This window comes from Heloderma suspectum, chromosome 2, assembly GCF_057233095.1.
Source record: "Heloderma suspectum isolate Gila_16-S chromosome 2, 16-S_ref, whole genome shotgun sequence".
NCBI classification, from domain to species: domain Eukaryota; kingdom Metazoa; phylum Chordata; class Lepidosauria; order Squamata; family Helodermatidae; genus Heloderma; species Heloderma suspectum.
In genome coordinates, this window is record NC_139459.1 from 174,521,161 (window position 1) to 174,542,267 (window position 21,107).

At 47.7% G+C, this 21,107-nt stretch overlaps 2 protein-coding genes across 18 annotated transcripts in view; one reads left to right on the top strand and one right to left on the bottom strand.

Moving 5' to 3' along the window:
- Positions 1-12,502, bottom strand: WDR13 (WD repeat domain 13). Of its 2 annotated transcripts, none has more exons than XM_084836227.1 (10): positions 12,325-12,502; positions 6,351-6,437; positions 5,476-5,716; positions 4,603-4,712; positions 4,186-4,316; positions 3,335-3,642; positions 2,702-2,882; positions 2,462-2,603; positions 2,196-2,314; positions 1-1,955 (listed from the first exon to the last, which is right to left on the bottom strand). In XM_084836227.1, the coding sequence occupies exons 1-10, from the start codon at positions 12,402-12,404 to the stop codon at positions 1,771-1,773; spliced, it is 1,584 nt and encodes a 527-aa protein (XP_084692353.1). In that variant the 5' UTR covers positions 12,405-12,502; the 3' UTR covers positions 1-1,770. The 2 variants fall into 2 exon arrangements, with proteins under 2 accessions (XP_084692353.1, XP_084692354.1); XM_084836228.1 differs by lacking the exon at positions 12,325-12,502 and adding an exon at positions 8,519-8,608.
- Positions 7,865-21,107, top strand: part of ZWINT (ZW10 interacting kinetochore protein) — a 20,843-nt gene continuing 7,600 nt past the window's right edge. For 2 of the 16 annotated variants that reach the window (XM_084836239.1, XM_084836242.1), the window contains exons 1-4: positions 14,201-14,303; positions 17,210-17,309; positions 17,434-17,545; positions 18,722-18,888. In XM_084836239.1, the coding sequence (XP_084692365.1) occupies positions 17,458-17,545; positions 18,722-18,888 (255 nt within the window). In that variant the 5' untranslated portion in view covers positions 14,201-14,303; positions 17,210-17,309; positions 17,434-17,457. Of the gene's footprint in view, positions 7,934-8,594; positions 8,851-12,238; positions 12,430-13,802; positions 13,834-14,200; positions 14,304-16,104; positions 16,188-17,012; positions 17,133-17,209; positions 17,310-17,433; positions 17,546-18,721; positions 18,889-21,107 lie in introns of those variants that run through there. The other 14 variants (XM_084836240.1, XM_084836243.1, XM_084836232.1 and 11 more) reach the window with 11 other exon arrangements.

The following is a 21,107-nucleotide window of genomic DNA, read 5'->3' on the forward strand; positions in this document are numbered from 1 at the left end:
CACAAAAAAAGCAGTGACATCTGTCAAAGACATCAATTTATTTTAAGTTAGGGCTAAGGCAAGTTGCAGTTACAATTAATTAGGGATGCAGCTATATTATCTGTTAGAAGAGCATCCAGAGTGTGCAACCTTTGCTTAAATATACCTGTGATTGTGGGAGGCTTCTGTTCGAAGTTCCCATGCTACTTTAAATTCTCTCCCTTTATAGGTTAATCCAAATTATTCATCCTTAACCTAATGTAAATATTCCTCTTCTAGAGCTGGAATGACTGCATTACAGGTTGAAAGAGTTATGCTGCCACTATCACACATTCTCTTAATCCTCTCATCTGTACACTCACAGATTTCTTAACCCTACATGTGCAGTTTGTTTGATGCAAATATATGGCTGGCTTGCACTTCCATGGATATGGTTCCTTTAGCTCAGCTCATGCTTCTTCATAAGGTGACCTTACGGTACAGATGAGGAACTTTGAAGCATCCCCCCATCAGCTTTTCTCTTCCAGGTACCTGCCTGAAAAACCAATTTGGCCAAATTCCAGTGACAGTGAATTTAGAAATATTTTCTCCTAGTCCACAGAAAAAAGAACAAAGTCAAGGAAAAAACTATCACAGCCACGATACAGAAGAGTTTCAATACAACTAGCTTCCCTCCCTATTACAATGCCATACATGCTGTGGACGATAAGTGACAAAAAGCAACTGCATTAAGTAGCTGCAAAAGTTTGATTTAAGCAGACTCCACTTCATTTGCTTGTGGAACTTGGCTTCGAGGAGCACTTGGTTTTGCATACAGCTGTCAGGGATATTCCAACCAGAGTTCTTGTAAATTCCAAAGACACTACGAGAAGTGTTTGAAGCAGCCAGTGTTGATGTGGGTGCAAATCCTTCGTTTACCACTTGCAGATCCCACTCTGCCCCAGTACTAGGAAGACATTCAGTCATTGGATGTTGCTTCTGAGAAATATACCAGGGCTTAGAGCCCATGATGAGCAACTAGTACGCTATCATGTTGACGGGGAGTCTGTGCACAAAGTTAAAGCTGCAGAAGTTCACAAGTCCAGCACGTAGACTAATAATGCAGGCTGATCCTTCGAAGTCGATGGTTTCGTCTGGCACTTGATAGAGGCAAAAGAGAGGGTGTTGCTTTCTGGTGCTTGATGTCCTTGGGGTAATCTAACACCGAGCATGGTGTTTTAACTCATGCTGTGTAAAATATTACTGGCCCTAGCAGTTCCAGGAAGGAACAGGCCACTGCTGGAACAGCAAAGCAGTTTTGTATCAGCAAGGTGCTGGCCGCTGCTAAATGGAGTTGGGAGCACTAGATTCCATGCTCATGAGTCAGAAAAGAACCCCTGAAGTTCCAAATCCTATTCTGCTAATTAACAAGCCTTGGCAGAGAGGCCTTGTAGAACTGCTCACTACCTTCCTTTTCAACAGACATTGCTGGCAGCTGTTACCAACAGGAGACAGTCCGGACATTGAACACCATAAGCCACAACAGAAGAAAACAACACTTTTTATAGGATAACTAGGAGCCTTTGTCTGCTGTACAAAACCCTGCTAACTGAAAAGCAGAGCAGCAGTGGCTGCTGGTACCCTGTTAGAGGTACAGTCAGTACTCTCCTAGCTGCAGAAGATGTAAATTCCCAGCAAGAGGAGGAAAAATGGGCCCTTGTAGTCCTCTTTCAGGGTTCCTGACTTCTACCTAAGCTGTCTTCTGCAACCACATTATGGAGTATTTTTCCCCACTTGCCAGGAGAAGGAATGCTACTTCTGTTCTCTCTTCCAGACAATAACCATGCCTTTGGCGTCACTGGACGCCAACAGGCTCTCATCACAGTTAAAGCTGACATCCAACACAGCAGCACTGTGACCTTGCAGTTTGTTAACGATAGCCTTGGTGGCCCGCTCCACATCAAAGAAGTAGACACACATATCCTCGCTGCCGGTCACTGAAATGCATAAAGAGGCGTTATTAGAGGGGACAAAAGCTTCCCTAACGGTAAACCCCTTATAAATGAGGGGACTGTAATTCCATTCTAACCCTGCAGTAATTACATGCCGTTCATAGTGGCAGCCACATGAAGTGAAACAACTGCAGGCACGGAATTGGCAACCCACAAGAAATCCCAGGGGAGAAACGGCTGCCCTGCATCTACTTTGCAACCAGTGTGATCCCATGAGCATCATACCGATACAAGCTCCCTGGCGGAAGGACATGAGGGGACAGAAGATGCTGCGGACAGGATGCGAGCTCTGTTGTATCTGGAAACTTCTCTTAAGCTGGAGTGTGCCTTCATTGTCCACTACCCTGTCAGGAAAAGTATCAAGAACAGATACTGGATAAATGGACTAATCATATTCTGCCCTCTCATAGGGGGCTCATTAGTTCTTTGCATATATGAGTGGAGCAGCTGTCTTAACTTCTAGCATGGCAGTGCCATGTAACGCTCCATACCTATATAGCAGCAGCTTGTTAATGCATGCATTGATGAGGAGGGAGGGGTCCCGTGCTTCTCTGCTGATCCAGGAGCGGGCCGAGATACTTGTGATCGAGCTGCCCTCATTAACTACCAGCCGCTTGGCCTTGGTCAGTTTTCCTGCAGGAGGGGCAGGAAGCAGAGGGCTGTGTCTGAGCCAAACTGGATCATAGCTGATCCCTGTCCCTGCCAGGTGCCCCGTCCCATTCCAGGCTCACCCGTTGCCATGTCAAAGAGGAAAGAAAATATGCTGCCTTTGTCATCTCCTGCCCAGAGGATACGGCCAGGAGAATCAAAGGAGAGTGAGAGTACTCGGCCAGTGAGCTTGCTTGAGCCGCCTTTCACTTTTTTCCCTGTTGAGATGTTCACCACGTGGAGGTTGTGCTTTCCATTCCCCACCTCATGGGCAGATAAAGATATTAGTTTCATATTACTCTACAGAGCAAAATATAGTAAATGAGCAGTCCACATACACCCTTCCTGTCCCATTCTCTTATTCTCTTTCCCTCACTTAGGGTCTCTCCCCCCTGCCCCCACTTCATTAAGGAGCTGGGACGTCAAGAGGGGGAAAGTGTAATGCTTCTACCTACATTAACTGCTTTGTCTTACAGCCAGGACTCCCCCCGCCCGCCCCCCGCACAATGCAAGGAAGAGCAGTAGTACCAATTGTACACCCCATTCCTTTTGATTCTACCAATTAATTCTTTTCCTGCATCAATGGAGAGGGCAGGGGAGAGAAACCCCCATCCCATGCAAGCTGGGGCCTCTGGAGAGGAAAGGCCCAATGTCTTAGTTTACCTGCTCACAGGTACAAGGGAGACCACATACTCCAGACGCTACCCTTCACTCACCACTGTGAGATTATTGTTCATTGGCTGGAAAGTGCAGCAGAGCAGTTCAGAAGCATCTGGATCTGGAATCTCCCGGATGCACTTGCCATCCTCTGCAGCCCAAATGCGCATTGTGGCGTCAAGCGAAGTGGAAACAATAATGTCATTGGAGAGGGACCAGGCAAAGTCAGACACACCACGGCTGTGTCCCTTCAGCACCCGCAGCACCACAGGGGGAGTGGGCACTAACTGGCATACTGAGATGGTGCCATCCAGTGAGCAGCAGGCTAGTAGGTGCTTGTCATCATTGGCAAACTGAACCTTGGGCACTGGGGAGGAAGTGGGGGGAAGTGATTGTTAGCTGGATGTTCACAGCATGTGCAAGAACACCTCCCCCCACCAAAAGCCTGAGGGTCTTGAAAGATCCTTAATTATTTTTCCACACTCCAGCTACAGACATCCCCATGCCAGGCACCACTCAGATAACATGATCCCCTTCCTGCTTCAACACAATTACCCAGCTCTCTCTCTCAAGTATTTTGAGTAGTGCTGTGGGGGAAGGGAAACATTGTGTTAGGCTACTGGACAGTATTCAATAGCACTTACGCATGCTTACCAGCAAAAGCACCAGCTGCAATGCATAACAGCCTTCCCAAGCTTCCACTTCCCCTAGCTCTCACTCTCACCTAAAGAAGGCAGGAGTAATAACCTCTCCTCTTGGCCTGGAGCTTTAGGCATCACCTAGGATGTATTTTTCACTGTGAAGAATGATCTTCATGTCACTCGAGTTCATATTGTACATGCCACTAATGTGACATCAATTTAGCAGCCAGCCCACAATGCCTTTGCTACTGAATCCCTGAACTACTCACCAGCCTCATCCACATGCTGGTCAAAGATATGGTACATGCCGGCAAAAGCGTAGTTCTCACTTAGTGTAGTATCCCCGGCCATGGCACGGCTGGCTTCTGCCACCGAAGTGGGGACAACGCTGCCTGGGGGTCTAAAAGAAAACACAAGATGCTGAGGTAAGATGAGGATACACCATGAACTACATTCCCAATTTGGGAGGAGGGGGGGGACGGCCAGGATGTAAGCAGAGAGCCTTTGTTCTGACCACACCACCTGTACTGCAGTCAGACAGTATCCAGGGTTCTGGATTGCCACCAGCCCTTCCTGATCAGGACTTGCAAGCAAAGTAATTGGCATGCATCAGATGAGTGGACTGAGATGAACTGGGATTCCATGCCCATTTTTATCCCCAGATCAAGTCTCTGTCGTCCTTATACCTCTCATCATAGACAGCTCGGTTCATTTGAGCCTGCAGCTGGTAGGACCCTCGGCTGACAGAGCGGCGGTGGCCACGGGCACCCAGTGCTCTTGGGTCGTCATCAAAGTCCTATGGCACAACACATAATAGTTACATTTGAAGGCAGCTAGGAACTGGAAGACATCCCGCTGGGAAGGGCTATACTAAATGAAGACCAAGCCAAGGCATGTCTCCACAGTCAGGGATTCAGGAGAGAAAGCTATAGCACAAGAAGAAAACAGCATCAACGCTCAACGGCAGAGAGCTGCTGTAGGAAACTCAGATCTGTAACCTAGCATTCTGTTTCCGCTATTGTTATTGTCCATTTTCTTGTCCTCACGATTGGCAATGTATGGGCGGTTTCTAACGAAGGCTCTGAAACCCAACAGGCTACCTGGCTTTCAACATTCCCAACAGCTAGTATGCCCTAGGCTTGCTTCTGCCCTTCCCCTGGTCCTCCGTCATCCCAAGTCTCTGCCAGTTCCAAGTTCTTTGACAACCTGAACCTTGCAAAGTCTATATGCAAAGATATTTAATTTGAATATGACTACTGCATATAGGTAGTTTACCTAGGGGGTAGAATACGCATGACCTTTATAATGGCAAAGGATGCTGTGCTGCATGGAGTAGTAGCGCATACAGTCTTGCATGGCAAGGAACAGAGTGCTTAATAGGAATCATTCTCTCCTCACATCAATGTTGACCTCAGCATTTCAGCAAAGCATCTACAGGCCTCCTCCCCACTGAGCTCCACACAAGCTTCAGTTAAATACAGCGTACTCTCTATACAAATGCCCTGGGCTGGTATTGCTCTGGTTCCGTGGCTGCCATCAGACCCAAGAGCCCTGGTTACCTCCATGCGGTCAAGTGTGGTGCGACTGCTTCGGACAATGCTGTTGCTGTAGGCACGGAAGCTGCTCTGTTCTGAGAGGGGGCCGTAGCGCTGGGCCAGGAGCTGGCTGCGCAGCCGTAGGTACTGCTTGCGAAGCGAGGGGTCGTAGCCGGCTTTGGCGTTGTCCCGCAGCAGCTGGCTGCGCCGGCGGATGTACTGTGTGCGGAACTGCGGGAAGTTTGGAGTGCGGTATGCGTTGTACCTGCAACAGGGGTTGGTGCATCAGCTGCTGGAAGCCTGGGCCAATGGCGTCCTTGCTGAGCCCAGCCCATAACTATTGCTCTTTAACATCATGCTGGGTTAGCACCAACTGAGGGGAGAGAATCTCCTGTAAGAGTCCCTGCAGCACAGTGTCCTGTATTACCATGCTGGGATCAATACTCAGCTGGCAGTACTGCAGCAGCATGTCAACGTGAGTTTGGAGACACTGAGTGAAAAATGTTCGCAAATTTGGAATAAAAGTATTCAGAACCTCCCCACGTACAGATTATCTACATGTCAGCAATCTTTTGCTCCCAAATACAGATGGCCAAAAAGCTTCATTTCCCATACTTCAGGATGTTCGTGTGGCTGTTTTAATTCCTGTATCGATTGCAAGCAAAATGCCAAAGAACGACCGGTTCCTCTGGAGAAACTCTCAAGCATAAATGGAAGATGGTGTTCACAATCATGTGCCTGAGGTTCGCACCAAATTTGGAGCTTGCGTCCTCACGCAAGACATCCACTTCCTTAAACATCTAAACTAGGACCACCCTGGCCCCTTCTCCGGGCCGCCTCTTCCCAGCAGCGAAGAAAGGTGCCCACGCCACCTGCGGCCCCCACCCCATTAGACTTACCGTGCATCTACAGCCAACACCTGCTGCCACACTGCTGCCATTCCCCACACTGCCACTGGCTGCTCAGGGGAGCTTGTAAGTGGGCGCCTGCAATCGGACAGTTACAGAGAAGTCAGTGTCAGCAATGTGTGTGGAAAGGGGCACAATCCGAAGCTGTGTTCATCAGCACGCACCTTTCAAGCCAAAGGGTGGCCATGACAACGTATTTCATTAAGAACATAAGAATCATAGAATCACAGAATAGTAGGGCTGGAAGGGGCCTATAAGGCCATCAAGTCCAACCCCCTGCTCAGTGCAGGAATCCAAGTCAGAGCATCCCTGACAGATGGCTGTCCAGCCTCATCTTGAATGCCGCCGGTGTGGGAGAGCCCACCACCTCCCTAGGTCATTGGCTCCATTGTCGTATTGCTCTAACAGTAAGTTTTTCCTGATGTTCAGCTGGAATCTGGCTTCCTGTAACTTGAGCCCATTATTCTGTGTTCTGCGTTCTCGGATGATTGAGAAGAGATGCTGGCCTTCCTCTCTGTGACCACCTTTCAAGTACTTGAAGAGTGCTATCCTATCTCCCCTCAGTCTTCTCAAGGCTAAACACGCCCAGTTCTTTCAGTCTCTCCTCATAGGACCCTGCTGGATCAGACCAAGGGCCCATCTAGTCCAGCATTCTGTTCACACAGTGGCCAACCAGCTGCCTGTGGGAAGCCCACAAATGGGACATGAGTGCAACAGCACCCTCATGCCCATGTTCCCCAGCAACTGGCATACAGCCCCTGATACTGGAGGTAAGATATAGCCATCATGACTATTCAAGATGATTTAGCTGTTCAGTTTACCACATTGAGCAGAGGCAATGTGTAGAGAAGGCAGAGAATCATGAACCTGCACAGCTATCCCACAGCAAAACATAAAAAGCTCTGTGACAGTGGTTCTGACAAAGTGAGGAGGAACTATTTCAAGCAGATGACAGGACTCTGCCACTGATGGGAATGGTAGCATATAATTTTCTGCAGAGTAAGGGAGACTACTGATTGTGTGTCCTGTATTTGGAGCATTGCATACTCCATGAATCTGCTTTTCTGGAAGGAAGGAAGGAAGGAAGGAAGGAAGGAAGGAAGGAAGGAAAGATTGGGATTTTACAGTGAGGAGCCAAGATGCTCCCTCCACAGCAATAGGGCAGTAAATCTGTGGTACTTGAACTGGGATAGCAAACTGTCAAACCATGTATAGTTTCAGGCCTGCAGCATGAGTTTGCACCCCCACCCCAGACCTATTATTAGCTTAATGATTCTTGGAAGCTCTACCCAGGGAGGGTTATCCCCCCCCCCAAACATACACAACACACAGCAGCTTGGCAAAAGAGGGATCCAGCCCCCAAGTTTAGGAAGTTGGCCGTGGCTGCATTAGAGTGTCTGTATGAGATAACAGCAACTTGTGACCTCCAAGCCAAATCCAGCCCTCTGCAGGGTACCATCCGGTCTCCCATACTCCTCCCTCACGCCCATACTCCTCCCACCCCCAAGGCAAGAGAGGGATATGGATGAGCAGCATCTGTGGCAACAGGACTTTGCAGCAGGTCATTTTGCTGGGTAGGAGACCTCCTCAAAGGGGTCCAAATTGTTGATCAGGGATTGTGCCGAATGAGGGGAAGGGGGATAGAAAGGGTTGATGCTGTGTGGTGTGATATAGGGATGAGCAGCAATGACATAGGCTAAATTGGGGCGCGGGGGAATAGAATAATCTCGTGGGGATTTCATGGGATAAGAATTAATGAAGGCGATCCTATTACGTGGGAGGGGGAGGGAAGGGAAGGGTGAAGCTTTGCGTGTGAGGCTGGGATGGCACTGGCTTGTTTCTATGGTAACGGGGAGACTCAGGCAAGAGAAGGCAGAACAGGGATGTGGCTGTGGGGTTATTATGGGTCGGGAGGGTGGAGGGCGCGGGGCTTCCTAAGGCAGAGAGTGACACGGCCACAGGGTCTCTATGCCGTGACTACATCATTTGTCAAAGGAGAGGCCAAGATTGCAGGAAAGGGGGTGGAGAAGTGGCAATGCCGGCTTGTTTCCATGGTGACAGGGCCCGGGGAGGGAGCGTTATGGGGTGGCAGCGGGTTACAGAGGCGGGACACGCTTGCCCTCCTGAAGGGTTTAGGGTAGCTTGGGCCGGGGCGGTACCTGCAGCGGCTCCCGGTTTCTCAGTCCCTGCGATGGCCGGCAGTAGCGGCAACAAGAGCAGCGGAAGAAAGGGGAGAAAAGGGAGGAGGAAGATCGGAGGTGGAGCCCCGCCAGCTCCGGCCCAGAAGCAGCAGCGGCGCATGCGGAGCGCCGCCCTCGCCTCGCCTCGCCTCGCCTGCCCTGGCGTCTCACGCACAAAGCCCCGCTTTCCAGAGACAGGCGGTGGCCCGCTGCAAGCCGCGACGGGGTAGCTTTTGGGCTGCAGCGCTCTAGTCCGGGCGGTCCTTGTTTTCCAGTGCAAGGCGGTTGATAAGAAGAGTGTCCCTAAGCAGGTGCAGAGTGCATTTCCGTCCCGATCAACGATTGGGGCGAAGGGATGAATCCTATGCATGTTTAGACCGAAAAATGTCGTAGAACTCCCAGCATTACCCAGCAAGCTAAGCTTTTAGGACTTTTTTCTGTCCAAACATGCATAGGATTGTGCCCTAAGATAATTAGGTGCAGTTTCTAAACGGAGGTGAAACCCGGCATTTCTCCCCCTCCTCTCTTTTATACGTTTATTACTCCTTGCGCGCCGTATTACTCTCCTTTACTCTCCTTGTACTCATTATTTCTGCTTGTCAATGGTTCATCTAAAAGGAGCTTAAACCAGTCTCAAGGCCACACCCTGTAATTCGAAAGCCCTGCTCCCTCATAATTCCAGAAATGTGCGGGAGCGGGTTGTGACTATTCTTGTGTGACGACAGAAAGTCGCTTTGTACATTTATTCAGTTATTTAAGTTCTATCCAGCCTTTCCACCAAAAAACGGCGCTCAAGCTGGCTTACAAAATCCAGATTCAAACCAAAATCTGAATTCAGGCCTAATTTAAAAACAAACAAATGCAATTAAAAACAACAATAAAAGAGACAAACAGCACCAACCAATAAAAAAAGCTCCTTCAGCAACTGACCACCTTATATGCCAAAGGCCTGCCTGAACAAAAACGTCTTTGCTGGCTATGGAAGGGCAGCAGAGAGGGAGGCAGCCTAGCTTCCCTCAGCACAGAGTTCAAGAACCCAGGAGCAGCTCCTGGGAAGGCCCTTCTTTGCATCCCCACCAAATACGCCTCTGATGGTGGTAGGACTGACAAAAGGGCCTCCCCTGAAGATCTTAAAACAGGCTCATATGGGAAAAGCCAGTCCTTCAGGTAGCCTGGTCTCAACCCATACAGGGCTTTCTATATCATAATAGGGCCATTCCACCAGACCTGCTAAAGAGCCCCCCTCATGAAGGCTCCTGCTCCCTCAACTGTTACCACCACCAGCCTTTCCAGAAGGCTGAGCTGAGGGAGATGAGACAGAGCACAGGGCCTTTCCACCACCCTTGCTGAAAGAATTCATTCCCCTCCTTCCCTCTCCATTCTTTTGTCCTTGCGTGTCGTGTCTTTTGAGATTATAAACCTATGGGCAGGGACTGTCTTGTTTAATTGGTTATATGTAAGCTGCTCTGGAAGCCTTTTCTGGCTGAGGAGCAGCATAAAAATAATTCAATTAAATCATCGGTATCATCATTTAAAATTGTGCCTGGAAACAAACCAGTAGCCAGTGAAGCTGTTGTAATGAGGGAGTTACATGCTCCCTGTAACTGGCCTGGGTCAACAGTCTAGCCACAGCATTTTGGAGCAGGTGAAGACAGAAAGAGGGGCTCTTATTAAAACTTTGCACAACACAAAGCTGAGCGCTAGAATAGGGGTGGGGAATTGGGAAGATAAGCCCTCTAATAACCACTGATTACCTGTAAACCCCAGAGTCCAATATTATTTGTGAGGTACATTAAGTTATCATCATCTGTATAGCACGATTAGGGTGCACAGTACTGTACAGAGTAACTTAAAACAAGAAGCAGGCCCCTAGGAGCATACAGTCTAAATTTAGATGGTGTGGGACTGGAGAAAAAGAGACCCAATGAGGGAAAGATGCAAAAATAACTAGGGACAAATGCAGTTACATGGACTTAAGCTGCAATCCTAAGCGCACTTACTAGGGAAGGCCCATTGGCCATAGTGTGACTTACTTTTGAGTAAGTATGCATAGGATTGCACTGTTAAACTTTGTTTCACTGGAAACAAAGGACCCCCCTCACTACTGATCTCCAGACTATAACCCTCTCTGTTGTACCCCCAGGGTCCTGTTCAGTCCTCTGTTACATTATTGGCACTGCCCAATCTGAGCCCAAGATTCAGAACTCAAGTTAAATCTATTTTTTAAAATCCTTGACACTGTCCTGGAATATATAAAGTGATTATAATAGTGAGAGTGCCTTGGAGTATATGTATTTCACATTTACATAGCCACACAAACCCTTTGTGCTCGGGGCAAAGTTTCCAGGTACTCCTGAACCTATGTACTTATGATTTTAGGAACTGGCCACTTTTTTCTGGCAATGGAGAAGATGAGTTTGGAATCGCTCCTAACTCCATACTCTTCCTCCCCCACACACGTTTGCTCTGTTACTTCACACATGTATTTCTATCATATTTGTTTTCTTGGGAGTCAGTGGGACTTGCTCCTAAGTAATTGTGTAAACAATTACAACCGTACACAAACAAAACTGAGGGAGACCTGTCCGTGGCTGTATCCCGTAAGTCAGAGGTATGCTCCTCTCTTTCTCTGCCTATGATCAGAATGTCCAAGACATAACCAGCAAGCAAGGGAGACAGACAACAACTGCCCAAGTGGAGTTAGAAGAGCTCTTTGGAAGCCTTTCCAGACCCTTCTGCCTTCCTTGCCTGGGTGGGAAGGGGGTGGCCCCTCCCCACTAAGCAGGGAGAAAAAAGTGCTGAGGGGGGGATCACAGGGAGAGGGGAGGTTTAACCCTTCCCTTTCCTATTAAACTTCGAAAAAAAGCTCAATAGCAGTGCAGGGACAGGGGTATTAATGCAGGAGGGAGAGAAAAGCTAAACGTGTGTGTGTGCGCGCACGCATGTATATGTGTGCGCAAGAGAGAGACAATGGGGGAGTGAGTGGGCATATGTGTAAACCGAGGGGCAGAGGGAGATGCCAGGTCCACCCATGTGCCCCCCCCCCCAGATTAAACCCCCCAGGAATGCAGCCACAGGGGAAAAAGATTGTTCACTCCTGCACATGGCTGCTGGGGGCAGGGGGGAATTCTACAGCAATTTCCCACGTGCCTCATCTTCTGTGTGTACTGTTGCCCACTGCTATGGCTCTGCTCCATTGCACACAAGAGGCCCACTCATGCCTGGGTGCTTGTGAGGAGGGCACCTAATATCACATCTGTCCCAGGCCCCATATACCCTCTGGGTGGCCTCACCCTTGCATAAAAGAGACTGATAAATACAGACAGGGTCTCTAGGGCAACCTGATGCAAAGGAAGAGCAGGCTTTTGTACTAATGGGGAAGAAGAGATAATTTTGGCAGATGCTGCTTTTGTTACCATTATATGACAAGCTGCACTTGCCAAAGTTTGCTTTTCATCCCACTGTTAAAGACACAGGAATGCGACCCAGCTTTTCCTTTGTCATTTTCCCATATATTGAATAAGAATTCTGCCCCACTCCCCCTTGCTGATTTTCTTATTGTGGATTGTATGTCTAATTATGAGGTACACAGGTGGTGCCAAGCGGCCTACAGCAGGGTGGACTGGAAACCAGTTGTTTTAGGTTCAATTTCTAGTTAAGATGCAAGGAAAAAAGCTGGGCTCTACTATGTTCAAGCAGGGAGACAGAATGCCAGCAGCCATAATCTGTCCATGAAAGGCAACACAAGACAAAAAGTGAAGGCGGACCAAAGCAAGGAAACTTACTGGAATCTCCTCCAGCCTCCAGTGTCCCAACTGCTGCCACTCAGAGAACTTCTCTTCCGCCTCTCAGGTGTCCAAGCCATGACTGGCCCAGATACTCCACTCCAGGTAAGCCAGCTACACCTGCTAGGCTGCAATGTAAGCCTTTATAAAGAGAGGGTGGAGCTGCTTTGGAAATGTGTTGATGATAAGGAACAGGGCCAGCCCCATTCCTGCTTGTGTGTGTTTAATTCCTGGAGAGCCTGGTACAAGACCAGGTGTCTTGAACTCCTACAGGCCACATGAGATGTGTAGTGACCTGAACCTATGCCCTTTTTTCAGAAGTACAACTCCAGCAATTTCAATGAGACTTTCAGTGTCAAAAATGGCACAAGTACGGCACAAGAACTGCAGCCATAGGCGTACAAACCTGCAGAGCCATAGTTTATGATGTATTTATATCCCCAAGCAGAATTCATTTGCTAGTGAAGTAAGAGCCTTGTTTGTTTAATTCTATCCCAATGCACAGAAATTAAGTGAAGCTTTTTCTGGCATAGAAATAGTGTGAAAAGCCTCACCTAGATTAAGTTCCAGAGAGGTAGATGTGTTAAATCTATTGCAGCAAAAACAAAAGGTCTTGCAGCACCTTAAAAACAAACACATTTATTCTGGCATAAGCTTTGAAGGGGGCATAAGGTGCCACAATGTTATTTTTACCTAAATTAATTGGTATGAGGTTGCTGTTAAAAAGCAGAGGAACAGTCAGTTAAAAAAAAGTGACAACCTTACAGCAGCAATCCTATGCACTTTGAGTTTGACTCCCTAACTTCTGTGGGAGTTCCTTCCAGCTGAACATCCATAGGTTCAGCCTGTAAGTTGAGCACTAGCTAGAAGACTAAAGATTACATCTAAAGATTTCAAAGTGGTGTGGAGAATCCAAGAAACATAAAAATAAAGACCAATGCATAGGACATATATCTAGATAAGACGATAGGCTACATGATGGCTTGCATGAACAGATGGGTCTTCAATATGCGCCTAAACATAATAGTGTTGGTTCATGTCTAATGTGCATGGAAGATTAGTCCACCTAGTGGGCACCACTACACTAAATGCCCTGCTCCAAATGACTGCGGAGTGGACCTCGGACATAATGTGGCACCACCAAGTTTATAAAGCCAGAATAAAATGTGAGGCATTGCCAGCCTCTTGCATAGGATCAAGTTGTATACATGACCGCCTGAATACTGCTAACCAGGAGAACAGCCCCGTTTCCTTGCAAAGGTTGCCGGCTCCCCCGGCTGTTGTACCCCCATCCCTCACCTCTGCCCTAAAGGATTCCTTGCCCTTCGTAGGCAGAAATATCCTATCTATCCCATAATGAAGCTAAACAGGCACTTTTGCCCAACAAACGGCGGGACATGCAACGCCAAGAAATAAGGCACCATATAGACTTGGGCCTCCCCCCGCATTCCGCCGCTCCTAATCCCGATATGTTGGTACTCAAATGGTGGACGGAAGCGAGGGATCTAGGTAACCTCTGTTTCTATCTGTATAACTCCCACGTCTCTGTTTTAAAGATGCGGAAATGGCAAAAGTCCCTTTTTAGGCGCGTCGCTTTTGTGCTTGGTGGCGTTTCCCCAACTATTTATCTTCCGACGACCCCCTCTTCTTCCGACCTTCTCAAGATGGAGGAAGGAGCCTTCCCGTCACAGACGGCTTGTCGCGGTCTTCGCGTCCCTCCTGCCCAATTGTTCTGTGTCCCCAAGCTGTTGGGCGGGGGTTGTTTGGCCTTCCGAGCACCGGTTGGTGCGCTGGGCGGACGGGGCGGGGAGGAGCGCTAATTGAATGAGAGGGCGGGAGAAGGCGCGAAGGAATGAGCGAGCCGTCTGTTTATATCGGGGTTAGCGGCAGAACATGGCGGAGGAAGTGGTGGCTGTGGAGTGAGTGTGGGTAACGGCTTCGCGTGACAGGACAGTAGAATCCCCCCGGGAGAAAGAATGGTATTTCCCCGTTAGGTAGAAAAGAGGGCCCCTGTAGGCTATTCCGGGGGGAGCGTGGGGGTCAGTAGGTACATTTTAGGTCCTGAATTTAAGGGCCTTATGGGGTGGGGGCTCTTCAGGTGGCAGCCTGTATTACGTCATTTATTTCGAATGAACTTTTGCCCCAAAGTCCTGCCCTGTTGGCACCAAGGGATGTGTGTGTGTGTGGGGGGGGGGGGTTGTTGGGGCTCCAAGGACTTTTAGTTAAATAAGGATTTTCCTCTTAACTGTTTTTGGCTTATCTACTGACTAGAATCTTTATGCGATAACAAAGAAAATGATAACTTGGAGTCTGGCAGGCAAAAGCTACCACTTTTTGTTAGAAGGAAAGGCAGGCCTTAATGCTCTTCCTTCTTGTTCCTTACAATAATGTGCCAGAACCAAAATAGCCTCTTTACTTATAACCCCTGCTAAAACCACAGTTGCATCCTCTTGGTTAAAAATGATGTTCCTGTCATCACACCCTAGAATGCCACTTCTTTTTCTGCCGCAGCATCACAATGTTGGCTTGTGTTTATTTTGTTCCTCTGCAGCCATCTCATTGAGCAGGAAATAATTTCTTTATAAATATAGGACACCCTCATCCTCCTGAAATTTTGGCTTCTATGTGTCCTGTTCCGCTAGCAACAATTGTGGGATTGCTGAGTGGCCCAAATTCCTTTCTCCATCCTGTTTCAATTATACGTATAACTCTTCTCATATTGGGGTGGGTAGGTGGGTGTTCGGGTGGGTGTTCAGGTGTACTGGAGACAGGAGCTCTGAGAATGGAGGAAAAACTTCTCAAGAAAAAAGTCTGGCCTGTGACTTGATTTGCAAAGCAGGCCTGTCTTTCTTGAGCACAGACACCTGAATGGGTTCTGGGAATTAAGAAAACAGAAATGCTGCTAAAGTTGGAAGCTGGGCGAAGACAATGGACCAGTATGGAAGATGATGAAGTGGGAAGTGTGGTATTCCCACTTACAGCTGCTCTGGGTGACCTTCATGGGCCTTTCATGACATCCTGATAAGACTTGGGGTAAACACGTCAGGCCCTGAAACAATGGAAAACTGTCTTTCCAGGTTTCTGCCCCCCAACACTTCATTCACCAGTCCAGGGCTGAACTTTTAGCAAGACAGGTGGGGAGATGGAAAAAGACCAGCTGGAAGGCAGGACAATTTGGGGTGCTGGGAGATAAAAAAAAGCAACTGCCCCTCAGTACTGGAGCTTACTTAATATCTTTTCTCACTTAAGTTACTTTTGCTTAGCTCCAATTTTTGCCAGTTTGGGGCCTTGTAGATCCCAGTTGCCTTTTTGCCATTTCTTTGAGAGAAGAAGAGATTTCTTGTTTGAACATGTCCCTCCTTTTGTTTTTGATCCTGAGCTAGCATTTTTGGGGCTGGGTGCTTGGTTCTTAAACAATTCTGAATAGATTCAGCTTTTGTAGTTTTTAAAAAAGTTTCTATACAGTTGAGTTTAATTTTTATTTATTTCCTTTGAGGCTCAGGCTTCACTGTTTTCCATTTTTCCCTTCTATTTCTACCTGGACTAATTTTTCTGTCTGTCACTCTGTGTACAGTATCCACTCTTCTCAACTTCCTTCTGAGCCAAGTGGGTTTGTTTCCTCTGCTTGGGATAGGTAGCTATAAATCTTCCTTCCTTCATCATCAGGTTAAACTGCTGTACAACGGGAAACCTTGTAAGCTTTAACTAGTTTGGGCTGGAGGAAGTTCTTAGGAGGATGCAGTTTTGGGCATAGTAATATGCATGTGATGTTGGTGGTAGTTTGGTTATTTCTTTTATAGTGCAAACCTATGTGTGTCTACTCAGAAGTAAGGCCCATTGAGTTCAATGGGGCTTTCTCCCAGGTAAGTCTGTTTAGGATTGCAGCCTTAATTAATGTTTTGTAAATTGCTGCTATCTTTCTATCCTATTGTACTGTCTTGTCCCTTACATTAATTTTCTATTATTTCTGTAGTTATAGTTTATTTTACATTTTCACTCCCCTTCCCCCACTGCATACATACATTGCATGTATCTACTTTTCCATTTATGCACTGCTCGCATATAATTGCGGAGTCTGCAATTTTTTGCCATTGAATAAATCTTTCAAATGTATTTTTTGATTCTGGTCTTTTCTGGTTTACTATCAGTAGCTCACTAGAGTATCTCAAAAGAGCTAAGAGTCAACATGTGGATGTGCCCAATCTCGTCTGGTCTCAGAAGCTAAGCAGGATCAGCCCTTGTTAGTACTTGGATGGGAGACCGCCTGGGAATCAGGCTTCCTGCGTTGAGCAGGGGGTTGGACTCGATGGTCTTGTAGGCCCCTTCCGACCCTATGATTCTATTCTATATAATATAGAATTATCTTTTCATTTATTTTTTGTCATTGTTGGCTTTCTTTTTTTCTGCCTTTTCACAATCATGCGTAAAAGAGTTTCTACCTCTGCACTTGTTAGAAAACATTCTAACCCAGCAGTCCTCAGAGGGTGTTCCAGGAAACCTTGGGGGTTTCTTAGAAGCTTATCTAAGTTTCCTCAGTGAGACAAGGAGTCGCAGCCGACAAGGTTCCCTGTGTAAGACAGCATACCCATTAGCACCAATCTTCTAGTGCAATGTGCAGCCACAGGAGAGTGCTAAGCGTGTTCTAGCTCTTGCTTTCTGTTACTATGGGGCAACAATGAATAGTAGGAAATGTGGAGAGTGCCCTAGATAAACTGACTCTATGCCCTAGAGATAGAGTACGATCAAGACCCTCTGCCATGTGGAGGGCCTCCATGGCAGATGAATCATGTAGAAATGTCTCCTGAGAAGTACGATGTTCTGAAAGTATCAAGTTTTGAAAACCACTATTCTAGCTTCATATTATGGTTGCTTCTGTCCTCCCCAGGCTCCTGGCTCAGTTGAAGGATGTGCTGACCTCTGAGGGCCAAGCCAAAGATGGCGTAGAGGCTGAGTTACCAGCTCAGGTCTTGGCCGAGCATGCGGTGGTGAGTAGTATCCTCCTTTCCCTTGTCTCCTGGCTGGCTCCAGTCCTAGCTGACTAAAGTATTGGGAACTCCGTGTGCCTTTGAGGTGCTGGCTCCAACCCCCCTTTTGGTGTGTGTTTCCCAGAACACCAGGAAGACTCACAAGTTGATGTACACTCAGCTGCAAGTGGTGAAGTTCCTTCTGGATTTCCTTGACTCTGCCCCTTGCATCCAGGATGCATCCGACGCTGCTGTTCGTGAGTATTGGTGCTGGGCAAGCCACAGGCAGCTGTATAACCAAACAGATGGGGGTGTTAAGAGGCCACGCACTCTAATTCGAAAGCTCTGCTCGGGTTAGTTTAACCTGTGTTGGATTCTCTGGCAGCCCCATCTATACATGTTTACTCAGGAAAAGGTCCCATTGAATTCAGTGAGTCTTAACTCCCAAGCAAGTGTGCCATAAAGTTACAGTACTGGTTGCCTTCTCGCCCTAGACAGCCTTATTCATACCATTTCCAGAGGCAAAATGGAAGAACTAGGAAGAGGGGGTTTAAAACAGCCTATTAAATACTCTCTGCTACCATTCAAAGAGTTCTAACTAAGCAGTGCTGGAGTTTGCTGTGTGACTCGCTTCCTATTTATTTATTTAAAACATTTATTGGCTTCATTTGAGGGCAGAAGCCCTCTCAAAGTGGCTTACAGCAATGAAATACATAACTGTTAAAATATTAAGAAGTGATAAAAACAAGAAAAGCTGACAATAAAACCAGCAGTAGCAACAGCAGCAGCAATAACAGCAGTCATGTCAAGAGAAGAGCACGGTAAAATAGGTTTTCAAGGCCTTCTTAAAAGCCTGCAATGACGGAGCATGGCGGACCTCCGATGGCAACTTGTTCCAATAGTGTGGGGCCATTGCAGAGTAGGCCCTCTCATGTGTGATCACTCTTATGGGAGGGCAAATGAGAAGGGCCTGTCTTTCTGAGCTTAAAGTGTGGGCAGGCTGATATGGGTGAAGGTGGTCCTTCAAGTAGCTTGGTCTCAAACTCTTTAAGGCTTTAAAGGTCAAAATCAGCAGTGAATTGTTTCTTCAACTGCCAGCCGGTGGATGTAATGGGGCAGACAACTTGTAGCCCTACAGAAGTTCCTGGCCTGTAACTCCCATCATGCCCTACCTCTGGCTGTGCTGATTAAGGCTGATGGGAGTAACAGTCCAGCAACATCCGGAGGGCCACATGTTCCCCACTCCTGGGTTAAATGAATCCCAGGCTTGCTTCCTGGAGAGTATCTCTTATTGAGAGCTCACCGTAACATGGTTTGGAAACTCCTGCTTCCTTTTGGTAGCTTGAGAAATTTTGTCTGGAGCAGGCTCTCCTGCTTCTGGCTCAAACACAAATCTCGCTGTCTGGCTTTCTCACTGGGTATCTCCCTTGCAGGGAAGGAGATGGCAGAAGTGAAACAGCAATGGAAGGCGCTCAAAGTGGAGTACCAGCAACAGGTGGATGCTATCAAGGGGGCTGTGCCGCAGGTACTGGCCAAACTGGAGGAGGTGCGGAACCGGGCTCAGCTCCTGGAGGACGCTCTGCAGCACTACCAAACCAAGGTTGCTCCCTGACTTGGGGTGGTGATGTTGATGGGGAGGTGGGGCTGAGACGTCCCATGTATATGGATCAAACACAGTCCCTGAATCCAAGATCTCAAAATGCTTTAATATTTAAGCACTGTGTGCTTCTACCCTGCTATTCGATTGAGATCAGAGCTGGGCAACTTGTGGCCCTCCAAATGTTTTGGCCTACGACTCCCATCAGTCTTAGCCAGCATAGCTGAAGAAGAGAGATGTGGGGAGTTGAAGGCTAAAACAACTGGATGGCCACAAGTTGCCCACATCTGATTAAATTAATATTTAGAGTGGCTTGCAAAAGGAACTGATGTACAATATTTAAAACCACAAATGAATACAGTTATTAAAAGCAGCAGTCCTTAAAATCATTAGAAAGAGTAGCAGAATAAAACATGAAAGCCTTGTCTGAATAAAAATGCTTTCAGTTTCTGTCTAAGGCTGTGATCATATATGCCTGTTTACTTGAGTGTAAGCCCTGTTGAACTTACTTCTGAGTAGACATGTATAGGATTGTGCTGTAAAAAACAATAAGGAGGGTGCCAGGTGAATCTCCACAGGGAGGGTATTCTAAAACCTTGGGACCACTACAGAGAAGGCCCTGTCTCTTGTGCTTGCTTAGCTGCTTGCGATAATGGCACACAGAGCAGGGCTTCAGAGGCAGGTCATAAAACCTGGGCAGGTTGATGTGGGAGCAGACTGTCCCTGAGGTAACCAGGTCTTAGACAATGTAGGGCTGTAAAAAAAGACCAAGACCAGTGCTTTAAGTATTTTAAGCTTGTCTCTAACAGTAAGGTTTAAAAAGATGACACTGCATTCTATTTTCTTGGCTCCCTACACCACTGCTCTTTCCCAACCCAGCTCCTACATGCAACGCACACTGTGCCACTTCCCCTTCTCCCCCCACCCTGCACATCCCCCTCCTGCACCTTCTCCCCTTTTTGCTGCTCAGTCTCCCAAAGTGGGCCTGCAGCTATTGGGGCAGGCATCCCTGCGCTTCCCTTTTGGAGATCCCATTGGCATTGTCACCCATGTTTTGGACTCCCTGAACCATGGCTGTTTTATAGGGCTCCTACAATGAGACATGCAAAATGACTTGTGCCCCTACCCATTTGGCCAGAAATGTCTGTAGTGTAAGTTTAACTCTAAAGCAATTACAGTCATGGGGAGAGCAATCCTGTTGCTCCTAGACAGAGTCTGGGGCGCCATAGGAAGCTGCAGATCACCTCCTCTACACCCATAAATGGAGCTACGGGCATGGAGGAGGATCTTCCCACCCCCACCCCCTCCCAGTCACTGCGGAAATCTTCTCTTACGAGGTTGCAACTTCATAAAAGAAGTTGGAAAGGGAGACAAGGGGGCGTGCTGGTGGGTGGGATGGGGAGAAGTGAAGAGAGGCTGCAACACACAATCCAGTCCCCTTCCCACCCACCGAAAAGTCAGATGGGCTCAGAGGCCCAACTAGCTGCTTTCTGCAATTTAAACAGAGGCGAAATCACCTCTGTCTTGCTCTTGCCTTGCTTGGCTCTTGCTGGCAGGGCATAGGGTAGGCGGAGGGCTCTGAACTCGGAGCCCTCTGTTTATCTGCAGTGCACCCTAAAATCAACTTAGTCTTAGTCATCATGCAGAGCAAGATTCCTGTTAGCTGGTCTAATTTGTGTTCAGAAATGTTTTGTTCAAGTCATTGGCTGCATTCGCACAAAATATTATGCCAGAATTGCTGAGGTTTCTGGCTTCTTGGTAACGAGTCAGTGTGCTGGTGCACACTGCCCGATCGCTCCCACTTGGCTCGTCTGCAGGTGGGAGTGGCTCCTGTGCCCAGGAGCATACCAGCCATAGAAAGGTTCGCATTGCTTCTGAACCCGAACCCCTGGCTTGTCTCTAGCAAGCCTGGATCTGGATGCCAAATACAAACCCTGGCTTCAACTGTGGCTTGTTAGAGAAGAGACAAGCCAGCAGTACTGGCTTACTGTTTTGTGCAAATGCAGAGTCATGCAGTGCTTGGATATTCAAAGCAAAAAGGGGGGTAATTCGCGTGTGTGTGTGTAATACCTTAGGGTTCTATAATGAGGATGGGCAGACTGGCAATCACTCAAGAGTCAAATAAATATATAAATATTTACGTAGCATTAAGATTTTCCATGAGTAACAACAATAACTGGATAACAAAGTGAACTATACATTCCGAGTACAAATAACTCTAA